At 37.8% G+C, this 14,467-nt stretch overlaps 1 protein-coding gene across 2 annotated transcripts in view; it reads left to right on the top strand.

Annotated features, from left to right (window-relative positions):
• The window catches only part of LOC129514536 (cadherin-20), a 205,170-nt gene that overhangs the window by 167,272 nt on the left and 23,431 nt on the right, over positions 1–14,467 (top strand). For both annotated transcript variants that reach the window (XM_055333180.1, XM_055333181.1), the window contains exons 6-7: positions 77–264; positions 9,918–10,171. In XM_055333180.1, the coding sequence (XP_055189155.1) occupies positions 77–264; positions 9,918–10,171 (442 nt within the window). The remainder of the gene's footprint in view (positions 1–76; positions 265–9,917; positions 10,172–14,467) is intronic.

Genomic DNA, 14,467 nt, shown 5'->3' with positions numbered 1-14,467 from the left:
CCTGATATGATTTGATATTGTGGTATTTTTTACAGTAACAGATTACAAGAATGCCTGTTCTGACCTTTCTTCATAGAACATTATCAGATGAGTGTGCTGGAATCGGCGCCAGTTAGCTCCACCGTGGGTAGAGTGTTTGCCAAGGACTTGGATGAAGGAATCAACGCAGAGATGAAATATACCATTGTGGATGGAGATGGTGCAGATGCCTTTGACATTAACACAGATCCCAATTTCCAAGTTGGCATCATAACTGTGAAGAAGGTAATCCAACTCCTCTTTCCAAATCATGTTAATGGAGGCTCTGAATATATATGAGATGTTAGGAAGGGCTGTTGTGCTATTAATACATACAGCTTCAAATCCTCTGATAAACATTCTTTCCACTTCTTAAAAGAAAGAAACAACTCTTATTCCTTTTGCTTACATGTAACATTGGCTGTGTCATCATTTTACAGAGAGGGTACCAGATCACGATAAAAATATAAATATGTCCTTTCTCCTAGCTCACTACTTAACCACTTAAAAAACTATAGTAGCTTAATTCACTAATGATGTTAATGACTTGATCAATATTTGCAATTGAATAACACTCATTTTTACCATAATATGCCATAAATAACAATAAAACAATCTATATTATTATTTATGAATCAATAAATAACATGCAGAGATTTTTTTAATTGCCACTGGAAGATCCATAGATGCTAATTAGACTTGGAAAAGCTTTATCGAACATAACTGCTGAGTGGTAGTATCACTTGAAACTCCTTTGCTTCATAAATCACCAAGTTTTCTGAATATAAGCTAACAATATTTTCTGTGGCACAAAGCACATACGGATATATTAGGGTGGAAGATAAAACCTTGAAACACTGAAGTTTTAACATCTTAGTAAATATATGTGAAGAAATTTAAAAATTCCTTGATTTAATCTTCTTTCTCCTCTATTTTAAATATATCTAAAAACCCAAGATATTTTAAATTATTCATTCAACAAATATTTGTTGAGCATCTACCTATGTGCCAGGTATTATATTCTAGGCATTTAATGTTAAAGAGTAAATAAAATAACCAAAAACATCTACTTTCATGGAGCTTACATTCTAGTAAGGGGAGGAAGATAATCGAAATAGCAAGTAAATTGGAAGCCTGGGTGGCTCAGTGGTTGAGTGTCTGCCTTCGCCTCAGGGCATGATCCCAGAGTCCCGGGATCAAGTCCCACATTGGGCTCCTTGCATGCAGCCTGCTTCTCCTGTCTCTGCCTCTTTCTGTATCTCTCATAAGTAAATAAAATCTTAAAAAAAAAAAAAAACAGCAAGTAAATCAACAAAGTAATATACTAGAAAGCATTACATGCTAGGATGGGGAGGAGTAGAACAGAACAAAAGTGGTATTAGAAAAGTCAACATGACTTTGAATTTAAACTGGGTGCTTGGGGTTGGCTTTACAGAGAAGTGCCATTCATACAAAAATGTAAAGTGGATAGAGTCACAGCACAGAGCTGGGCAGGCTGACAATGCACAACCCTGGGAGGTACCCTACAAGTGACTTTCAGGGAGAACTGTACATGCAGCCCAGAAGATAGGGGAATATGCATGGAGATATTGAGGGAAAGTGTTCCAGGCAAAGGGACAACCAGTGCCAAGGCCCAAAGACAGGGCTCTGCCAAGTTTGTTTCAAAAGCAACATGGGGGCTGAGAAGGTTGAGTGGAGGGGAAGACCAGCAGGAGATGAAAGAAGAAAAGTAACAAGGAAGTCAAAGGCATAGGATCTTATAGGCTGCTATAAGTACTTCTTCCTCTGAGTGGAGAACTGGAAGGCTTTAAAACATAAATAATAGGGAGCACGTGGGTGGTTCCATCTGTTAAGCGTCCAACTCTTGATTTTGGCTCAGGTCATGATCTCAGGGTCATGAGATGGAGCCCACATTGGGCTCCATGGTCAGCAGGGAGTCTGCTTCCCTACCTTTCCCTATACCCCTCCCACTCCCTGCTCATGCTCTCACTCTCTCTCTCCATAAAATAAATAAATGTTTTTTTAAAAATTAAAAAAATAAAACATACATGACAGAACTGGACTTTCATTATAAAATAATTACTGTGTCGGCTGTGTTGAGAAAGGAATTCCCGTAAGAGGGGAGCAAGGATGGGAACATGCAGACCTGCCGGGAGACTACTGCAATAATCTAGGTAGATGATGGAGGCTTGGTCTAGGGTAGTAGGAATGGAGATAGTGAGAAGTGATCAGAATCTACATACATTTTGAAAGTAGAATCAAGAGAATTTCCTAGCAGATTGGATGAGGATGTGCAAGAAAGAGAGAAGTCAACTGAGCAACAAGGACAGAGCTGCCTGTACCTCAGATGGGAGAGTCTGCAGGTAGAGAAGGTGGCAGGTGGTGGCAAATCCTGGATTAAGTTCTGGACATGTTACCCAAGTGGAGATGTGTCACGCTGCTGGCTATAGGAGTATGGAGTTTGGAGAGGAGTTCTGGAAGAAAGCTGGAAATATAAAATTTGGGAGTCGCAAGCATATAAATGATATGCAGCCTTTAAGATGCAGTTTTATCTTATTTTTTAAAAGATTATTTATTTATGCAGAGAGAGAGAGAGGGGCAGAGAGAGAAGCAGGCTCCATGCAGGAAGCCCGACGTGGGACTCGATCCCAGGTCTCCAGGATCACACCCTGGGCTGCAGGCAGTGCTAAACCACTGTGCCACCAGGGCTTCCCTGCAGTTGTATCTTAAAACAAATACAAGAAAATACAAGAAAATTCCAAGGACCTGGGCATAGATAGAGAAGATAGTGAAATGAGCCCTGCAGCACCCCAACATGAAGAGGTCAGAGAGAAGAGCAAGGATAAGAAAGGAGACTAAGAAGGGGGGAGCAGGGAAACAGGAGGAAAATCCAGGGAGTGTGGTGTCCTGGAAGGCATGAAAAACCATTTCCAGGAGAAGGGAAGACAAATGCTACTGAAGCTCATGTAAGAACCCTGAAAACTGACCACAGACTTCAGAAACATGAAGATCACCAATGATCTTGACGAAAGCAACGGTCATAACTTAGAATGGGGCACAAGTTAATGTGCTTAATAACTACTATATGCTGTTCCACAGAGTTTAATTAACACTGCTTTTGAAGGGAAGAGTTCACATACATTTGTCCTATATTCACTTAAGCAATATACAAATGCAGCAAAAGAACAGATATATTCAGCATTTCACTGAGAAATCTTCATAACCAGCACACAATGACCTCAAAGCAGTGTAAAATGCTGATATTAACTTCACAATCATCAAATACATCTGAATATAATTTAAATATTAGTTTCTTATTTTATTCTCATTCCTTGAGAGTTAATAACATGTTAGAAATATAAAAGATAAAAAAAAAGAAATATAAAAGATGATTAGAAATAATACCAATTTGGTACATAGGATTGAGAACATTCCCCTATGCATGATATGCCCCAAGTAAGCAGTTAAATAATACATTGCCTATCATGACTGATAACCGTGAACAAGGTAAATATTTGCTCAAAGCTTAGGATAATTATTGTTTAACATAAAAATTTTCTTTAAAACAATTAAGCAATCAGAAAAAGAGCTTTTGGGATTCGCAACATATTTTCAATTTTATCTTGTATCTTAAAATAACATAATTCTAAATAATACTAATTTATGTCAAATTATTAGAATATAGTTTAGACCTTATTACAAGCCATTTATTTTTAAAAACATTAACTATTACAATTTTGTATTTGAAAGGAACCTCAAAGTGTTGTTTCTCCAGCTCCCTTATGGGAAGAAAAGATTAAGCTCCTAAGATACACTGCTGTCTTTCATTGTTATTACTAAAACTATATCCATGTTTAATCAAAACAGACATCAGTTTTGCCAAGGTCATTTGGATTTCTCTTCTGAATTTAGGAAGTGACAGAAAACGGAATTAAAAAAGAGGTCAATACATTGGGAGATGGACAAGTCAAATATAATAAATACTTTAGAGGCTATTGACTGCTCAGTCTATACTTTTGGAACAAAATTCACTCAGATGCCTGATCCACACCCATCTTCTACTTTGTCATTAATAATGTCATATAAAATTGAAACAGAAGTTCGGCTTTTGATTTATTACCCTAAGCCCTATTATTCATCTAAAAAGCACATAGTTTTTCAAAAAGAAAAATTAAGTTGAATTGATAGAATTGGGTCTTCATAAACCACACTGATTACTACCCAGTACCTTGGGTCTTTTTGGCTTTTAAGTAATCAATCAATTGATTTTCAGTCTCTTAACTTAAATGCTTGAAAGATAACTTAAAACACATATTTTTCAAATTGCTCTTTATTCTAGATGAGCATGCTGTTACACCATACTCCAATCTTCAGCATGTCTTCCATCTCCCAGCATACAAAAAGCAATTGTTTTGAGTCCATTTCCCTCTTAGGTAGTCCACAAAGAGCAAATCTAAGATGCCTGTGAAATGTAAATCACATCACTATTTTATATACTACTTTTAAAAAGAAGAAAAAAAATCTTGCAATTTAAATGATACAATGCCTTCTTCTTCCTTAGTTTATAGTTTTTGAAGAAGCTCTTGTTGACACAGACATATGTGCTTCACTAATAGCAGATTTACTTCCTGCTGTTGTTTCCATGCCATTCTGCCCACACAACAATTTTTGTTTCAATGTCAAATCATAGTACAATCTTTCTGAAGACATTTTAAAAGGCAATGAAGTTCAACACATGTAGTATCCACAATGTGCAGAACTCAACTGAAATGCATGCATCCTATTTCCTGGTGGGCCTAAAGTAATTTTAAGATGCCATCAATTAATTGGAGAAGCAATGGATTTCCAAAATGCCAAAATATGAAAAGATGCACACCTTAAAATCACTGAAATATTGTAACATAAAATCTGTATATATTATCACCCAACAAGTACTATTAATACCTGCACTGAAAAACTTTTTTACACTACTCAATATAACATTTTTTTTTTTTTTGCTGCCTTTTGGGTTTTAGATCCTTGGTAGGCACTGGGGAATAAAAATCTAATTCATAGCCTTTACCCTTGAGTCTGGTGAAAGGGACCAACAATGAAACATCTGTAAAATGGAATAAAAAGAACCATAATGTAAGTATGACAAAGTGCTATGGGAACAGAGGAAGGAATAATTAATTCTGCTTAAAGAGGCTGTGTTACTATTTTGTGCCACAGTTTTTTGTGACTCAATTTTCAAGAATATATTTGTTATATGTTATTATGTGCTCTAACTTTGAGAAATTTCTGGAATTTGGAACTTAGGTTTTGAGATTACTATTCTTGGCTTTACTATTATGACTATGGAAACAATTTCTTGATGTTAAAAAGTAAGTACAAAAAAACATTTCACGAGAAAAAAGTTAAACTCGAATTTCAATTGTGAGCAACTTAACACTTAGAGTATTTAGGACAATGTATTCTTAAAAAAAAAGGACAATGTATTCTTTCAATTTTAAATAATAAAATTATTTAAGTGAGGGAGACAATAATCTTAAGTAATCATCACTAGGTAACTTATTTTTTAAAAACGTTTAATAATTAAAAACTCACTTTATCTCTTCAACAAATAGTGTTGAAAAACTGGATATCCATATGCAAAAAAACCCACTTCACACCTCACAAAAACACATTCAAAATGGATTACATACTTACCTAAATGTAATAAACTAAAACTATACAATTCCTAGAAGGAAACATGGAAGAAAATCTTTGTGATCCTTATAAAGCAAAGATTTCTTAGATACAACACCAAAATCCCAGTAAGAAAGTGATAAATAATGCACATGGGTGACCCAGTCGGTTGGGCATCTATCTGCCTTTGGCTCAGGTCATGATCCTAGTGTCCTGGGATTGAGCCCTGCATTGGGCTTCCTGCTCAGCAGGAAGTCTGCTTCTCCCTCTGTCCTTCCCTCCCTGCTCATGAACTGTCACTCTCTCTCCCTCAAATGAATAAATCTTTTTTTAAAAAATGATAAATAAGGGCAGCCCTGGTGGCTTAGCAGTTTAGCGCCGCCTTCAGCCCAGAGCGTGATCCTGGAGTCCCGGGATCAAGTCCCATGTCAGGCTCCCTACATGGAGCCTGCTTCTCCCTCTGCCTCTCTCTCTCTATCTCTCTCTCTGTCTCTAATAAATAAATTAAATCTTAAAAAAAAAAAAGGAATGTTCTTTCCTTCCTAAAAAAAAAAAAGTGATAAGATTTCATCAAAATTAAGAGTTTCTCTTCAAAAGCACTACTAAGTCACAGATTGGTTAAAAAATATTTGTAAACATATGTCTGATAAAGGATTTGAATACAGAATACATGAACTCTAAAAGAAGATACATAAATGCAAATCAAACTCCAATGAGATACCACTTCATACCCACGAGGATGGCTAAAATCAGAAAAACTGATGAAATCAAATAATGACAAGGATATTGAGCAACTAGAACTTTCGTACATTGCTGGTGGGAATGCAACATGGTAGAGCCACTTTAAAAATTGGTTTGGGGGATCCCTGGGTGGCGCAGTGGTTTAGCGCCTGCCTTTGGCCCAGGGCATGATCCTGGAGATCCAGGATCGAGTCCCACGTCAGGCTCCCGGTGCATGGAGCCTGCTTCTCCCTCTGCCTATGTCTCTGCCTCTCTCCCTCTCTCTCTCTCTGTGACTATCATAAATAAATAAAAATTAAAAAAAAATAAAATAAAAATTGGTTTGGAAATTTCTTATAAAGTTAAAAATATACTTAATCATACAATCCTGCAATCCCATTCCTAGATTTTTCCCACATTAAATAAAAACCTAGGTTCACACAAAAATCTGTATACAGATGTTCATGGCAGCTTTATTCATAACCATCAGAAACTGGAAACAACTCAAATGTACCTCTAGTAGAGAACAGATAAATAAATTGTGGTACACCCATAAAATAAACAGAACTTGGCAATAAAAAGGAATGAACTATTCATTCACAAAACAACATGGATGAATTTCAAATGCATCACGCCAGGTGAAAGAAACCAGATTCGAAAAAGTATATACTGAATGGTTCCATTTACATGACTTTTTTTTTAAGATTTTATTTATTTATTCATAACGACACAGAAAGAGAGAGAGGCAGAGACACAGGCAGAGGGAAAAGTAGGCTCCATGCAGGGAGCCCAACATGGGACTCGATCCGGGGTCTCCAGGATCACATCTCGGGCCTAAAGCAGTGCTAAACCGCTGGGCCACCGGGGCTGCCCCCTAATGACATTCTTTTTTTAATGTTTTTTTTGTTTTGTTTTTTATGACAGTCGCACAGAGAGAGAGAGAGAGAGAGGCAGAGACACAGGCAGAGGGAGAAGCAGGCTCCATGCACCAGGAGCCTGACATGGGACTCGATCCCGGGTCTCCAGGACCGCGCCCTGGGCCAAAGGCAGGTGCTAAACCACTGTGCCACCCAGGGATCCCCCTAATGACATTCTTATACTAGGGACAGAGCATAGGTCAGTGATTGTCAGTAGGGAGGACCTTACCACAAAGGGGCACAAGACAAAGGGTAATGGCAGTGATAGAAATGTTCTATATCTCATCATGATGGAAACATGACTATGTAATCTGTCAAAACCTGCAAAATATATACTAAAAAAGATGAATTCTAATGTATGTATATTATACCTTAATTTTATTTTTTTAAATATTTTTTAATTTATTTATTTATATTTATTTATGACAGTGACACAGAGAGAGAGAGAGAGGCAGAGACACAGGCAGAGGGAGAAGCAGGCTCCATGCACCGGGAGCCTGACGTGGGATTCGATCCCGGGTCTCCAGGATCGCGCGCTGGGCCAAAGGCAGGCGCTAAACCGCTGCGCCACCCAGGGATCCCTATACCTTAATTTTAAAAAGAAAACAAATACAAAATTACACCAAATTAGAAAAATGACTTAAAATTAAGGGGAAACCAAACTTTACCTAGCTCAAGCCTAACATAAACAACAGTGCCCACTTTGGATTACCCATATTTAAGAAAGAATTTAAAGAGAACATAATATAATTTACCAGGAAACAATGAATGTCTAGATTTAGAGAGTAAGTATAAATCAGTGAAACTATTACTTCGAGCATATCATAATCTGGGTGGCAGAATTCCCTATTAATAAGATCTTGCTTTTTTTTTCAATTAATTTTTAATTTATTTTTTGTAAGTAATCTCTACACCCTATGTGAGGCTCAAACTCACAATCCTGAAATTAAGAGTCACATGCTCTACAGACTAAATCAGCTAGGTGCCCCTCAAACCTTGCCTTTTGACTAAAAACTAGGGAGACAAGGAAGTTGGTAAAATGGCTGCTTAGTTCCAATGGGAATGGCTGACTCCACGAAACAAGGAATATAATGCAGGGTGTACCTAATGCAAACAAATAATAACCAAACAGCAACAGCACAAAAAAACTGTTAGAATTTGAAAATGAAGTAAAAGCAAGCAACCTCTACTTGTTTCTCAAAAGCAAAGCAGTTAATTAAATGGACACATGCCTCTAACATAAAATTTGCTGACATTCAGCATATTTTATGAAAAAAATCGCCAGTGAATATTTAGTTAGAAAACTTTAAGTTGCTGCCAAGTGGACGTGTGACTTTTAAGCTATAATAACTGCTTCACTAACCACTGTAATTATCTTAAAGGACTAACTTTCTATGATCCTTCTTTACTATTGATGCTTTGAGGTAATTATTGCTCAAAACACTTAGAAATTTTGTCAGTTTAAAAAAAATAATAAATGGATTGTCTTAAGAGATACCATTGAAGTTCACTTTCTACCCTAAAATGTATTTACTTTGACATAAAACACTCTTAAGGTAGGAATAGAATTTTTAAAAAGGGGGGCAGGGACAACCAAAAAAATTGTATGTATAACATCGAATTTTATAGACAAAGTTAAAGGTTTGTGGATGACCTCTGAGTGAGGAATTTAAAAATCTAGAGCATTTCTACTCTGACACTATGTAGCCACGTCTGCTTAACCCAACATTCTCAGCCTTCTGTCTCAATCTCTTCACTGAAAATGAGGCACTGGATTAGGTCTTTTTTTTTTTTTTTTTTGGATTAGGTCTTTAAGAGGTTTTTAAAGGAGAGTGTCTATGGTAACCTTAATACACAAACACTAATCTAGCACATTATTCTGAGAACCCTTCTAAGGTGCTTGTGGTAGTTTCTTGAAAAAAATCACTATTGCCTTTGTACGGAAGAATTATTTTTAAAGAAGAAGATGGAAAAGACTAGGCCTCAATTGTATAGATATTCTGAAACTGAACTCAAGCTCTTAGTACTCATGACATCTTTTCCGGTAAACAAGCAGTTTAATGATACGGGGATTAAGCTGACTAAAGAACAGGTAGGTAAACCAGAGCTTGCCCAGAGTAATGGGATTTCCTGACCAGTACACTGGCTGCCTTTATCCTCTCAAGTATCCAGCCACATTCCTTACCTTCTTTACTCCATTTGTTGAAAATGACCTTAAGACCAAGAACTATTGGGGCACCTGGGTGGCTCAGTGGTTGAGCGTCTGTCTGCCTTTGGTCCTCAGGTCATGATCCCGTGGTCCTGGGATTGAGCCCCGATTCGGGCTACCCACGGGGAGCCTGCTTTTCCTTCTGCCTATGACTCTGCCTCTTTCTCTGTGTGTGTCTCTCATGAATAAATACATAAAATCTTAAAAAAAAAAAAAAAAAAGACCAACTATGGAACAAAGGAAAAGTTCCTTGTTTTTCCCTTTGCCTCTTTCCCACCATTTTAGTGAAGTTGGGAGTCTACCTTCCAGCCATCAATATTGGTGGCCCTTTAGAACCTTGATATATATGCTCATGGCTAATCAATTTTCCTGTCATTAATTTTCAGCCCCTGAGCTTTGAAAGCAAGAAAAGTTACACCTTAAAAGTGGAAGGAGCCAATCCTCACCTAGAGATGCGTTTCCTGAACCTAGGACCATTTCAGGACACAACAACAGTGCACATCAGCGTGGAAGATGTGGATGAGCCCCCCATCTTTGAACCAGGCTTTTATTTTGTGGAGGTTCCGGAGGATGTAGCGATTGGAACAACCATACAGATCATTTCTGCCAAGGACCCAGATGTAACCAACAACTCAATCAGGTTTTTCCATAGATTTCACCTTTCTTATGCCTCAGAATCTTCCCTCCCCTGGTATCTAATTTTCTAGCACTTTTTCCCTTTGCTTCTTCCATCTCTGAAGACTCTCCTATTTAGTTCTTGTTTAAATATTATGGCTTTTTCATGTTATTTAGAAGCAATGTATCATGTCTGCCACTTACTGCCAATTGGTTCAGCAAAAAACACATGCATACTTCACATACACACACACACCACACACACACCACACACACACACACATGCACGCGCACACGCACACCCCTACCTTACTTTTAATCATAGCCCTATTGACATTCTGGGATGGATTCTTTGTTGTGACAGGCTGCCCTGTGCATCGTACAATGTTTAACAGCATCTCTGGCCTCAACCCACTAAATGCCAGTAGCACTCCCTGAGTTGTAACAACTTAAAATGTCCCCACATATTGCCGAATATCCCAGGAGGGGGAAGGGATGGGGATCAAAACATCCCCAATTCGATAAAGCACATACAGACACATAGCACAAAAAAGTTAAAAACTGTCAAATCCTGGGGCGCTTGGGTGGCTCAGTCAGTTAAGCGTCCAACTCTTCTTGGTCTCAGCTCAGGATTGTGAGTTCAAGCCCCACACTGGGCTCCACACTTGGGGGGCATGAAGTCTACTTAAAACAGAATAACCTTCAAATCTTATTAATGAATACAAAAGTGATCACTGCACATTTTTTCAATTCTTATGAACCTTTGATTTTTCTACTATATATATATATTTCCATATACTACAAAAAAACATAGAAACTATTCCTGCTGTCAATGGCTTCAGTGGTTTATAGAATGGCTAGATAGACCTTTATATTTCAAGCCTACATAATAATCTCTCCAAACGGTGTTTTGTAGTTAAAGATTCCAATCAAGATGCTTCCCCAACAAGGCAGGGAGGAGAGCTGCTCTTACAGCCATGGCTATTTCCTTCTATCAACTCTGGAGCCAAAGTGCAAACCGCTGATAGGTTGACACCTCAACCTTCCAGAGCAACTGCCAAACCTCTAAAGCTTGACACAAAAGATCAGGATTCCAAGGCTGTTTGGGGGCCATCTGTCACATTAATTGTTGAAAGCCAAATGGCAAAAATGGATCTGGGGCTTTAGTACAGATAACACATTTTAAATGCACCCCAATTTATCAAATGCCTTTTCTATTGGATACTTCCCTTACCTAGTGCTACTTTGTATTTAATGAATACATGCTTTTTCAGTTTAACAAGGATGCTTCTCTCCTGAGAATAACTTTACTGAGGAAAAATCTGCTTCATCTAACCAACTAGTAAACATTTTACATTTGCAGGCATTAAAATGGCTAAAATGATTTTGTTTGAATTCTGATATTTGATTTTTAGAAGTCAACTAATCTTTCTAGTATGAATTATATCAACTTTATAGAAATGATATTTCAACCTTAAGCTTTTAAAATGTATAATAGGAGGGAAGAAGTTAGTAAAACCATATTATTCCCAAAACAACCATAACATAAATGAAACAGATTCTATAAATTCATATTTTCAGAAGCCAAGAAAAATATATTTATATCTTCTGATCAATTAGTTCATCTGTTCATGTTGGAAAAGATACTGTGGGGTAAATTTTATGGAGGGAGAGAAACAAAAGAGGCGTAAGCTTGAAAAACTTACGAGTCCATTTCTAAAACAGTCAATCAAATATCCAGTAGATACTTCTATATCTTCTTTCCCGATTCTGAATCTGGATTTCCACATAGTAAGCACTGGGAATACAGTTGTTAGGAGTTACACTGCTAAGTGACAAGCAAAAGAGACTGAATGCAGTCAGAAAACACATACACACACACACACACCCCTAGTGTGTATGTGCAGTATACAAGACTGAAGTCATCAACTCATGACAGACATACAAATAAAAGCAAGATACCAACAAGCCTACATCCACTCCTGCCATGGAGCAAAATGAGGCACACAAAATTAAGGAATCCTGTCTGGCTAACAGAAAATACTGCTTCAGATGACTGGCCTTTGAAAATCATCAGTTGGCCTGCATCATGGAGGCACACAATCGAGAAGTTTTCTATTCCAATATATCCCAGTCAGGAGGAATCCACAAGTGAATAGGCCAGAGGTAGAGAGCAGTGTCTCCTGGGCTTACTCTGGGGCAGAACTCTAGGGCCTGAGAAAGAAACTGGCCAGAACAGGGTGACAGTCACAGGCCTGGAGAGAACAAGATAATCATTCAGACAGAGGGGGAAAGAATCCCTCCTATCAGAAATGGAGATAATTCTCCTTCTGCCTTTTGGTTGCAAAGGAGAATTCATATTGCCAAGATAGAGGGGTCCTGACTCTGTACTGTCTGACAGGAATAAAGAATGGTTCCCTAGACTCAGATATATATTAGGAGTCCTGGATTCTCAGAGGGAAAAGCACATAAAAGGCAAATCTCTGGCTATCATTTAATAAATCCATTTGGAAATTACTGTCCTGTTATCTTTCCCCAAATTGCTCATTTTATCCTCATTTTTCCTATAAAAGTTAATTTCTTTTAAAATAATTTGCAAGTTATATGCTGCTTGGCTATCTAATTCATCTTCTGCATTTTTATTAGAAATAAATGAGATTTATATTCCTAAAAAGAAAACACATATTAAACTGCCCTAAAATCAATATATCACCTTAGGTTAAAATGTTATGGATAGGCCATTTAACTTTTTAAAAAAATTATTAGGACCTTCATAATCTCCTTTGTAGAAACTTTATGGCATGCTCAGGCATATAAACTGGTCATGATTCACTAGTAAATCCCAAAACCAAATCTCCAGATTTAGTTACATATACATGAAAAATATCATGTTTAGTATCTCCTGAACAATTTAGGATCTCCTAAATTTTTAATAAATGCCCAAGGCACTTCTGGCAAGCAGGAAATGGAATCATTTGGCACCTGAAATAGGCTTCTGCTGGTATGGAAACAGCCTGCCCTCCCAGAGTACGTGTGTGTGGATTTAGCAAGCCTGCCGATGACGCCCCACCTTCAAATTGCTCACAAATTCAGAATATGTCCTCAGCCAAGCAAGTAAGCAGGGAGCCCAACAAACACTAGCTATTGTTCACTGAAGGCAGTTCTGTATGTGAATATTATACCTATTCTGCCCATAATTGGTTGGAGTATTATGGTTAGAGAAAGGAAAACCACCTACATAATTCACTAGTATGTCCCAATTTCCTCATTTTCCATCTGTATCTACACCTTTAATTTGTTCTCCTGCCTCCTGAAAATTGGCCCAGCGTCCCACTCAGAGTAGCGAATGCCTCTACTGCCTCAGTTCAGTAACTTCTGATTTGGGAAATCGGAAGGGGGTTCCACCAGATCAGGAAGGCTTCTCTAAGGCAAGCTTGCACTGTTTCCTCTTGGTGTGTCACCAGGCAGTACTGTCATGGGTTCTGTTGGTTAGTCCCACCTCCCATACCACCTCCCATACCATCTGCGACACTTGCTATGGCACTATACATCTGAGTGTAGAAAGCCGGTTCATCATAGAGGCTAGGGGCTGCCTCTCCCCTCCACACCATGCCTACAGCATGGAGAGCTGCCATCAGGATTATAGCTCCATGGGCTGAATGGCTGGCTGAAAGAAAAGACCGTATTTTTTTTCCAAAGATAAATTCAACTCTTAAAATAGCCAGTGAACTTTAAAACTAAATCACTAATTATGCCTAGGAAAAAAATGCTCCAATTAATTTTAAATTAATTTTGTTCTTTACTAAGAAGTCAATGGTTTGTCATCATGGCTTAGTCTATTTCAAGAAGAGATAAGGCTTTGTTTCCTTCAACAATTGCATTCGTTCCATGTGCAATAAAGCAGCATGGAGCGGCAGTTAGGAGTAGGAACTTGAAACCAACCTGCCTAGACTTGATTCCAATCTTGGGAAATGACATAACCAATCCAGGACTCAGTCTCTTTACCTATAAAACCAAGATAACGGAACCTACCCTGTAACATGAGCCAATATAATGTAAAGTATACAGAGCAATGTGTGGCTACAGTAAGTGTTTATTAAAATGGGTCACAAGCAGAGAATGGCACTACTGTTCTTCCTTAAATTTCCCAACTCGTGGAGAATTATAAATGAGATGATTCCACTTCTCCAGGCCTTAGTGGTCACCTTTTCCCTTAATGCCTCTCTGAAAGGCCAACCTGAATCCCTACAGAAAAAATATATATATTTGGAACAAAACATTTTACCAAATTATACACACACAAGAATATACTACATATGTG

This window comes from Nyctereutes procyonoides, unplaced genomic scaffold (genome assembly GCF_905146905.1).
Source record: "Nyctereutes procyonoides isolate TBG_1078 unplaced genomic scaffold, NYPRO_anot_genome, whole genome shotgun sequence".
NCBI classification, from domain to species: Eukaryota; Metazoa; Chordata; class Mammalia; order Carnivora; family Canidae; genus Nyctereutes; species Nyctereutes procyonoides.
Note: the sequence above shows the minus strand (reverse complement) of the source record. Positions and strands in the feature narration are given on the sequence as shown.